Genomic DNA, 11924 nt, shown 5'->3' on the forward strand with positions numbered 1-11924 from the left:
TTTTGCTGAGTTGGTAAGGAACTGAGGAAAAATCAAATCATTTATGTTATTTTTATCAAACATTACATGCAATTTATAAACAAAAAAAACATACAAAAAATGTTCTTTTTTCCAAGTCAAGAATTTTTGAAAAATATTTTTTCTGTCCAGGAATTACAAACCCAGTTTATATAATAGTGTTTCCTAATTCAAAACAAAAGAAATTTTAACATGATGGGGATAAAATTTATAATGTATATCCACTGTATATTTAGAAATAGAATATTCAAACATTAAATAAAACAAAAAAAGAGTTAAAAATCATTTTATTCCTTAAAAACATATAGAAAATACTGATTATAAAAGTATGCTCATAATTTGATTACAGTATTAAAAAAAAATAAGCTCACAATTAAAGAACATATGATATAAAAACAAGCTCACAATTTAAGCACACATGATATAAAAATATGCTCACAGTTTGAGCACACATGATACAAAAAATAAGCTCAAAGTTTGAGCACACAAAATACAAAAATAAGATTACAGTTTGAGCACATGATACAAAAATAAATTTACAATTTGATCTTCAACTGAATATATATACAATAAATAAAATAAATAAACATGCACAAAAAAAATCTTTATAAATAAAACAAAAAAAGTGCGACTAAAATATTCATAATATTTACACTCAATAAAAATGACAATTCTAAAGATATATTGAAAACTATCTATACTGGCAATCGATATGTTAGGAGACACATTACCTGAAAATTGGTCAAAATATCAAGTTTTATTTTATTTTAATTAATTTTATTCAACTTTTATTTTTACTCATTGTGTCAAAATTTGAAAGTGGTGTATTTAATAAATTATTTGATATTTATTTACAACTAGCCACCTTCGGCAATCAGTTCGTTTGACAGAAATACTGACTGCATTATATTAAATCCCTATTGTATAGATTAATGCTAATGATGACCTGAAGCAAATAAATAAAATTAAAAGAATTAAAAAAAAATTTCAACTAAAATACTGTTTTTCAATAAGATACAGAATTGAAAAAAAAAAAAAAAATGAGTTAAGTGATATTTAATGTTAAAAAATATAATCAAAATAATTTCAATAATACTTTAAATAAAGCTTTAAAAAAATTAAGAATGTAATGTGTCCCCATTAACCATCATTGATCAGTATTTTGGCCACCAGTTTCGATAATGTTTCTGAGGATGTTTGTATTTCCTCCTGACAACACGCTCAGATCTCTGTGTGTTAATGTAATTAACGAGTGGATCGAAGGTTCTGGAAGCAGCTTTTTCAACTGCAACACAAACAGTAAAATGTATTAGACATATTTTAAAATTTACTCTAAACGTATATCACAATCAGATGATTTATAATATTAACTACAATCTCAGAAAAAATGAAATAATAAAAAGCACAGCATTGTATACTCACACATACACATACAAATTACATTCTTTGTTAAATAGGTGCACACAAAATGTTATGAATTATTAAAAGTACAATTAAATTAAAATTATAAAAATGTTTAATTTTAATATATAAAATCTTTTTGATATAATCACAGTGAAAACTAACATTGCTGCATAGCAGTAATAATAATAAGTATGATGGAAAAACTGTAACGCTAAAAATGTTTTTAAATGCTCAAAAATGAAAAACATTATCATTCTTTTATATAAATATATTTAATTAATGATCAAAACAGATTACATAAAGAAATATACCTTCATCCTCTTTTGATATTTCTGCATTTTTTGTCTTCAAGCTTTCCAAAAACTCTAGGTAGTCGGGATCTGAAATAAAAATGTAATAAAGAAAAAATCTACATTATAATTATTGCAAAAGTAATATTAATAATACTTGCAAAAATGAAGTGAAGAGAATATCTCAACATAATTACTAGTAACCATATAGTATCTGAGCAATCGCATCTCATTAGTCTCTAGAATTTTGCAACTACACCCCTCTTCAAAACCCTCAAAAATGTAATTTGGAAGACAAATGCCCCTTTAATCAAGAGTAAAGCAACAATTGCTAAAACAATCACATTTTAAATGAAAAACACCCTTTTCTTAAGAAACTCATGATCAGTAACAATTTAATAAATATGCGCTGTGGCAATTTTTAAAAACTTTTTGGTTGATGCTATTTCACACAAAAGTATGCTAAAATATACCTGATTAATTCTTTGGTGTTTGATAGCAATTCTACAAATGTAATCGCAACTAAATGGTGCTTCTCTTCTCCACCTATCAGTTGCAAGACAATGTTAAAAGAATGTTGAATTTCTTTTTATATCACCTTTGATGCCTGTGGATTTTTATTTATAGGATTGTTTAGATTCTTTTATGTATAAAATCTCATGTAGATGCTGCAGATGTTTATAAAAAAATTCAAAAACTCTGTCTTCTACGTGAAGAAATGAATTATACTGATCTAAGTATGTTTAGAAGAAGGCTGATAAATGCATTACATTTCTGCCCTTTTAATAACTTTGTTATACGGATTAGTTTAAATTCTAATCTGGTATATGGAAAAACAGTCAATAATTAGCCTCTAATATCTCAGCCAATTTAGCAGATAAAAAAATTAAAATTATGTGCTTGCGAATGAGTGAAAGAAAGACATTTTACTTTCTGTCATCTTTTTTTCCCAATGTAATGTAAAATTTAATTTTTGTAACTATTTGTCATCAGTCTCTACAGAAACCAACATATTTTCCCATATTAAGTACCTTATTTGATAAAGTTTTGCAATTAGAAGTATATGTAATTGAAAGAGTTAACGTTTGATTTTAGTTTTTGCAATATTTATTACACTAAAAACTTCTTATATAGATGGAAGCATTAGATTATCAATAAATTATAATAAAAACATCTGATTTCAGAAGTTAGGGAGAAAAAAAGGGAAATTTCTAAAGCTTCCATTGTTAAGGACTCCCTCAAAGATTAACCCATGCTTTGTTTTTAAAAGGTCTGAATTACTTTTTTTTTTAATGATACAGATTGTCTGTGATGGATTTAAATATTATGCATATGATCAAACAAATTACTAACTTCATATACTATAAAAACTTGGGTTGCTGTAATTGGGTAATAACATACATCATAGAGTTGATAGAATCTCAATTTATATTTATAAAACACTTACCATCATCAATTGATCCACAAATACGATCTTTTGAAGAAGGACCTTTTGGAATTTTAGCAAAAGGTGCAAACTCAACAATGGCTTTAGACTTTGCCCCTATAATTAGACATGCATGAAGATATGCATTAAGAATAATTGTAAAAATAAATATTTAACATTAACAACAAATATGTCAAAAGAAATATAATTACCTTTTCCACACTGGAAGATGTGTCCATTGTATTGTTTCAAAAACAATACAGCATCCTCCCTGTTTACAAAATTAATGTATGCTGTTCCATACATTTTTTTGTTGAACCTATTTTGAAAAAAGCAAATTAGAACTAAATTATAATATATATAATATATATATAAATAGCTAAAGATGTATGAAGTTTCACATATTAAGGTGATATTTTTATATGTAATTTAAAATCCCCGATTATACTTAGTCTCCAATTAAAAAATAATGTAATGATAAAAATTTACATTATAAAGTAATAAGAAATAGCTTACTTAAAAAACTAAAAATTATGAACTTCCATAATATTTAGAACATAAATAATGCATAATTGTTGATGCTGCAATCTGAACAATTGTAAGATGACCTAAGTTATGATTACATAAGAAATAAAAACAATTTAAATGTTATTTCCAACACTTTCCGATAGAAAATAAACTCTCAGCAATGTATCAAATTTTATAGTTTTTGCATTTTCATGAAAATTTTGTTTTAAAATTAATACAAATAAGTATAAATGATATTTAATTCATTCAAGTATTACCTGTAAGATCTCAATACTTATTTTCAAACTAACAGATCAAAAAAGCTAAATTTATAAAACTGAATTAATTTTAACAATTTTAAGAATATTACTAGAAATTATATATTAGGAATTTGCAATAATGTCTAGGGTTTAGGGAAAATACTAATTAAAAATAGGAAAATAACTTTCATTAGTGTCCAAGAACAAGGCAAATAATAAAGAAAAAATAATAATTTGATACCTTTTCATTCATGTAATACCTTTTAAAAACATTGTTTCCTTTCCTAAATACTTTCGATCTGGGAGTAATCGTAATATCTATATCGCCATAGATATAAACTACGTTCTTTCTTTTCAAATTAAACTTCATTCTTTTATGCACAAACACTGGTTTTTAAAATAATAACAGCTGCTTATTCTTGCATTCCTAATTACACTCATGTCCATAAATTAAGGATTGTTCAGAGCCAAGCGGAAATCGAACTCTAAAATACATTTATCACCCATAAAATGACCACACACATCTTCAAAAATCATATTCAAATTGCAGGAAACCACCAAATGATACCGATAGTACATCACAAGGACGAGAGTGATGTATAAAGAATACAAGCAAAGAAGTAAAATTGTTCGCAAGCGCTTTATAAGCCTTTCAGTGCAATAACTGCAGTCATGACACAAAGGACACATTCGGATGATTTTTTTGCATGGTAGAATTATCGGCCATCTGGAATGTGGTTGTACCCAGTTGGAAGTATCCGAGGAACTTGGAATCCCCCAGTGTCATCTCCAGGCTTTGGAAACGATCCCAAGATTATAGTATTGTGAGTAGACATTACAGCACAGGTCGCCTCCGAGTTACAACGCCGAATGATGAACAGTATTTGACAGTTACTGCCAAAAGAAACAGACGGAGCACAGCATCAGACCTGCCTCGTCAGCCACTGGTACGACAATTTCAAGACAAACCATGTACAGATATTGGGCAGCTTGGTCTATATGCTTGTAGACCTATCAGATGTGTTCTACTTGCTGAAACTCACTGTCGACTAGAGTAGATGGCTTGCATTGTGGGCACCGCAACAGTGGGCTTGTGCGATGTTTTCCGACGAGTACAGGTTTAGCTTGCAGTCCGATTCTCTACACACTTTCATATGGAGAGTGCCAGGTACCCATTACCACCAACAGAACATAAATAAACGAGACTGTTACGGTAGTGCAGGATTGCTTGTTTGGGGAGGAATTATTATAGGTTCCGGAACTCACCTGCATATTCAAATTGGAACCATGACAGGCCAAATCTATTGGGACGTCATTCTGGAACATGTACGTTTGTTTCGGGGCACCATGGACGCAAAATTCGTGTTTATGGATAATGACGGCCATCCTCACTATGTAAACATCATAAACAAATGCCTTCGATCGGAAGATATCACCCGTTTGGACAGGCCAGCATTCTCGCAGAACTTGAATCCAGTAGTGCAATGTGAGGCATGCTTTGGCCGACGAATTGCAGTCCATCAACCACCTTCTACATGTCTACCGGAACTTCAGAATGCATTGCTTGATGAGTGGTATAATGTTCCCCAAAATCAGATCAATAATTTGATACTCAGCATGCCTAGGCGTTGTACGGAATGTATTGAATCATCTGGGAGACCTATGTATTAACCATCATACCAACCATATAATATTGGTTTTCGTATATACTTTTTTTTGTAATTTGCTCCAGGGAACAAAAAATTGCAATTTTTATTAATGATATCAAACATATAGTATCTTTTTTGCTGTTTACCTTTTGTTTAATAAATAGGCTTTACAAATAAGTCATTTGTTTTGCTTCTGACTCTTTCTTTTTCTGAACTTGCATTATCCTTAATTTATGGACAAGAGTGCATAAGTAGGTTTTAAAGGCTAATTAGGCTATTTTTGTATTCTGTGGTTTCATAAGTTTTATAAAAACATTAAAATTTTTATGTTATTGTACAGATATTCTTACAAGCTCAAGAGCTATTCCTTCAGCCAATTCAATCAAATAAATGGAGCAGGGCATAAATAAAGCAAGAGCAAGTACATGAACGGATCATGAAGTAGAAGAGATTCTAAATGAAACTGTTTTTTTGTAAAAAATAAGCATATAAAAAGATAGTTTATCATTAAATTAACACAATAAATAAAAATGAAATTGACTTACTCCTTGCTTGCCTCTACAAAGTATTTGTAGTCATGGGCAGGCAAAGGAGACACAAGCTGGAAAAAGAATTCTCCAGTCATCTCAGGTGGTAAATGGCGTATAACCACCTAAAAAAAAAAAAAATAAAAAAAATAAATAATAATAATAATAATAATTTGCAAATAAAATATATAGAAATTGAGCATATAAAAATTTATATTCATGCTAGATAATTAACAAATACCTTTGATGAAGGAAGAATATTTTCGTCTTCCTCACTTTCAGATGTATCCTCAGTTATTTGAGGATCACATGCATTTTTTTTGATTTTCCGACTTATATGCCGGGGAATCTAAAAATAAATAAAAATCATTTAGTTTAAAAATGTAATAAAGATTAAATTTATTTCACAAGAGTAGTCTTTAAGACAAGCTGCTTTTTCATCATATAAATACACAGTATTAATTTATTTGTGTAACTTTTAAATCTTGCCACCTGAAAGCATTATCTACAACAAAAGTTATATTAATTAAAATAAGTCAAATGATAGGCAGAATCATCATCATCATTGTAACACCCATATCACCATTGAAGCCATCTGAAAGAACTTCAGATGGCTTCAGTTATATGCATAATGGAGCTTAGTCTTTCTCTGTCCATGAAGAGAAGTTTTTTACCCATGTCAATGCAATTTTAATATTATCATTTGCTGGCATTCTAAGTATAAATCATATGCTATTTCAATTTTTAAAAAAATTTTTGTGGAAATAATTTGACAGGAGTTTTATAATCCAATTTAATATTTGAAATTTTAATTTGTCAACATATTTTAAGAATCTTTTTAAGGTACATACATTGAAAAGCATTTCATTTTCATTCTTGCGATTCAGTAAATTTCCTAGCTTTACTACTATAAATAAGGACTGCTATGCATTGTCTTGTATGAATGATGAGTCTTACTAAATTGAGTTATATTATATATATATATTCATTAGTGCCCTCATGTCATGTGCATTAACTCCAGGATATGAATAAAGCTAGTCACATAGATATTATTTTGATTCATTAAAAGTGAATCATTACTTTCACTACATATTTTCATTATTTTGGTTTGTCAAAGTTTATTTCCATATCCATCTATTTGGCAATATTCGAGAAGCTGGCTTTTTCCTTAACATCAGCAAATTTGAAGACAATAAAACCCTATCAGCAAAATTTGCTTTTCAAGAAAATTTTTTTATTTATTACTGTCTCCTTATAAAGGTTGGAATCATGAATAGTATTCGAGGTTACTAGCATGCATCTGTTTCATTCTAGTTTTGATATCAAATACTTCTAATATTGTGCTATTTACAATAATATGCTCTAATTTCAAAACGCAGGTTTTCAATAATATTGATCAATTTTCAAGGAAATCAATAGAATCTCAATATTTTCGAGGGGCAATTTATCAATTTTGTTAAGTGCTTTCTTGTAATCTATAAAATTAATATATAAATTTTAATGCAGTTCAATATATTGCCCAAGATATGCAGAATAGCTCTTCAAAACTATGAAATTTACTAAAGATAATTCTTTTACTACTTTAGAAATTACTCTATATTATTTAGCTAATTATTAAACATATTATTTATAAAAAATAAAATTGATTGCTGTAAGATAAACACATTTACCAACATCTTATAAAAATAAAGCAAAAAATATAAAGCGCCATAGTAATCATACAAATTAGTTAACAATATTCAAAATACATTCACGTTCAATGTGATCCTAGCGTGAAAATTATTTCAAGAAAATTATATATCTATTACATATAAATGTAAAACAGAATTTAATTACATATTTTCTTTCTTCAAATAAGAGAAATTACTGATTTTCTTTAAAAGCTATAGATATCTAACTTACTTTCATTAACCTTCTGGGTGGTTTCAATCTATGTATAAAACATTTCGAAAATCGACAGCAGCGAGACTAGAAAACTGTTGTAAAAGCACATGGGTCTTTTAATAGAGATGCACTGAAAGTGCCAACAGGATTTTTTTCTACACCTGTCTATGTCTTGTGTGGTCATCAGTTCTCAGGCTAGATACAAATTACTGCTTATTCAAGTCAGGTTTTATTGCTTTTGTTTATTGTGCATGATTAAAGTCAGATGTTTCTAGGAATACTATATAGGAAGAAAGCTCTGCAGTATTTAAACTTCAATCGCTTAATTTCTGTGAATAACTACATGCACAAAATTTCTCATTTGATGGTTGGTGCATATATATATATAAGCTTATTTTGTTTGAAGCAAAAGCAGGTTCAAAGACATATATGAGACATTTTGCATTTTTTAATTAATTTTAATATACATTCCGGAAAAGCATAATTAATTTACAAGCAGGCGCAAACAGAACACGTCTATAACAACATGGAGCGAAAGCAGAAGTAAGAAAGACGAATCATACCATGTTACATATGATCACTAGTCATATGTAACATGGGATTTCAGGCCACGTGTCAATTTAATACTCGTGTTGACCTTGGATAAGGGCACAAAGGAATCATTTTCACTAGGCACGTGGAACTGATGGCGCCTTATTTTTACAAGGCGTCAGTTGAATTAATTAAACAGAAAGTGTAATTGGATCAGGAAATAAGAGAATGAAATTACAATGGGTTAAAGTAAGATAAAGCTTTGGAAATTAATTTGGATTAAATTAAGAGTTTAAAATATCATTATATATATATATATATATATATATATATATATATATATATATATATATATATATATATATATATACACACACACACGCACACACACACACACACACACACACACACACACCACATTTCAAAATACTTTATGAAGAATTAAAATTACCTTTACATTCACTTATTATTCTTTTAAATATATCTTTATTATACTATTTTTGTATTGAGAAATCAACATTTGCAATTTATTAGTATTTGTCCAGAGTAGGAACTGAATTATGGTAATCTCAAACGTACAAATAATAGCATGTTTTAAATTTTAGAAGCAGTAGTGTCATCATCTATAATAATGAAACAGGATTTTTGAGTGCGAGTCAGTGAAATGAATGGATAACTCTTAAATGCCTGAAAATAAATAAATTTTCATTTTAAAACTTTGTTAATTATGCCATTATAAACATCTATAAAGTATCTTTATAAAGAATTTATTTTTGAATTTCTATTGCTCTACTTATTTATTGAACACACTCTTTTTATAAAAAATACAAATGGAGATAATAAAGTGAATTCTAATTTTCTTCCTATCTAAAAAAAACAATGTTTATCGCTACATTTGCTAGCTTTATCAAATGTTATTGACAAAAGCTTGTTACAATTAGGTCTACTTTTTTTTAATTTGTTGAATTAAATATGTAAAACACTTATGCTATAAAAAGTTTTGAATTATTTCACTTTCTTGCTCATATTGATGACTGCTTGGAATGGAAATAACAATGAACTGAAATTTTTTATTATTATTATTATTTGTAATTATGGATTCAATAAAGAAAAGATGTTTTTCTTTAAAATGAACCCTAATATTTGCCCAGTGATCATTTATTAATTATGCTATGCTGATGTGTCATTTTAACATCAGTAAATGATTTAGAAGGCAATAAAATAATGCTACATTTTATGAGACAATGAATATTTTAGAAGCCGAAGAAATGTGAAAAAAAATAGAATTAAAAATTGTAAATTTTAAAAGTGAATTTGAAAAAGACGCTGGCAATTCTTAAATATTTAAAAGAAAAGTTTTCTTTATTTTCTCAGATTATTTCCTTAGATATAGAAGGAGTATTAAATTATATAAGCAAGTGGAGCTAGTGCTGTTTAGATTTCAGTGAAACTGGAATGTGTGAATTTTATAAATGCTTGCCAGTCTACTTCAATACTCTTTAAAATTGGCCTAAGTAATTATTCCTTATTTAGAAGTATTGATCGATGTCGGCAATTAATTTCACTTATGACAGAAATAAGTTTTCTGCTATGTACAGAATTGCTGACATTCACCTTGAATCAGTTTTGAAATAATGAAAAATAAGAGTGTTTTGTTTCTGGAAATTCATAAAAATTTATTTTACTAATGCTTCATGTAGGACATAAGCAATTTTTTTATTGATAGAGCCATCATAAACCAGATTCTAAATTAGCCAGTAATTAACATACTTGAAACATTAAAAATAACTTTTTATATACTTTGATGGTTTTTTTAAAATAAATCTAAAGCATACATTTAGCAAACAAGTGCATTGATTATTAAAAAACATAGCTTATTCATACATTCTGGTTCAGCAAAGAATTGAAGTTATTGTTAATTGTAAGTTTAATTGATAATCAAATTGTTAATCAAAGAATTGATTATTTTTAAACTGCATCAGCCCATTTTGTGCGAAGAAAAAAATTGTTGGAAGACATTAAAATAGAAAAGTAAGGTTTAGTACTGTAAGAAATATTTGAACTAAAAAAATATGTTTAGTTCCATAAGAATAGCAGCTTGTCACGCTTTTTTGAAAGAAACACTATTGAAAGAAACACTACTTGCAGCAAAATACAATTTCATTCTAAGTCAACATAAAGCCATTATGCCTATGTGGGTAAGAAAATCACCTTCTACAGAATGGCCTCGCAACACAAGTCTTGCGTCTTAAGGAATCCGTGGGATGATGGATTCTACATCTAGAAATAACTGTAAAGCCAACCCTCTTTTCAGAATTCATTGTATTGACTACCTTTTAAACTATCAAAATTTGAAACCTACAGGGGTGAAGAACTATGTTGGAATACACATAATTATTCGTGCCAACTGAAATTAAGTTGTTACCAATCACATGTAATATATTCTTGATGTAATATATATTTATAAAATATATTCACAAGTTATCACTAATAAGGAACCTCTGAATTTTTCTAAATTTGAAACCTAAGAAAAGTGTTTCTGTAGTCCATATTTCTAAACTCTTGCCAATCATATTTATATAAATTTTTCAGAACATATATGCAAAACATTTGTTTTCATTATTACAAAAAAAAGTTGATTAATACTAAATTATTAATAAAAACTACCTTTTGGAAATTAAGGATTTCTTCCTCATCCTCAGTCGCTGAATACTCATCTTCAAAGAGGTAACTATAAAAACTTTCTTCCATTTTTTCAAAAAAGCTAAAAAGAAAATCAATATAATTTATTCTAAACCAACTATATATAATATTTGCAATAAGAAAAGCGTCCAATTTACAGATCTCCCACACAGCTAATACCTCATTTTATATAAATGTCAGAAAATAAAGTTTGAAAAATGTCATTGAAGAAAGAGGATTTTTTCTCTTTCATATACTTATTCTAATACGAATTCTTTCTAATAATTCTATACAAATAACTGAAGAAATTAATTTTGTACTATTGCTTACAATAGCACATAGAATGAAATTATTTTTGAAAATAACTAATGTTAACACTATTTCTTTCAAAAATGCATGGAGTGCAAGCCCTCATAAAAAATGATATGTAAATTAAAGTAAATGCTATTTAAATGCGTCCTAATGCTTTAATAAGCATAATCGATACTGCCATCAACTAATATCATTTGAAATGAAAATATGTGCAATACATTCCAACTTTGCAAATACTTTACCGAAATCGGTAATTTGAAAATCCTAAATGCAAAAGAATTGTAAACTACAACTACCAGTGGAAATAAAGTAAAATAAAAAAGATTATTGAAATAAAAATTAGCAAAAATATTTAAAATCAATTCAAATTATAATTACCGAAGCAGAAATATCTACACCAATAATTCAAACAAACCCGCCACGTGAAGCTCTAC

At 28.0% G+C, this 11924-nt stretch overlaps 1 protein-coding gene across 1 annotated transcript; it reads right to left on the reverse strand.

Moving 5' to 3' along the window:
• Positions 1-724: 724 nt before the first annotated feature.
• On the reverse strand, positions 725-11924 carry LOC129968896 (regulator of nonsense transcripts 3A-like). The gene is made up of 8 exons (XM_056083227.1): positions 11869-11924; positions 11164-11260; positions 6323-6430; positions 6100-6206; positions 3351-3457; positions 3160-3255; positions 1734-1802; positions 725-1303 (listed from the first exon to the last, which is right to left on the reverse strand). Exons 2-8 carry the CDS (start codon positions 11245-11247, stop codon positions 1173-1175), a joined length of 702 nt encoding a protein of 233 aa, XP_055939202.1. The 5' UTR covers positions 11248-11260; positions 11869-11924; the 3' UTR covers positions 725-1172.

Source organism: Argiope bruennichi, chromosome 5 (genome assembly GCF_947563725.1).
Source record: "Argiope bruennichi chromosome 5, qqArgBrue1.1, whole genome shotgun sequence".
In the NCBI taxonomy this organism is placed as follows: Eukaryota; Metazoa; Arthropoda; class Arachnida; order Araneae; family Araneidae; genus Argiope; species Argiope bruennichi.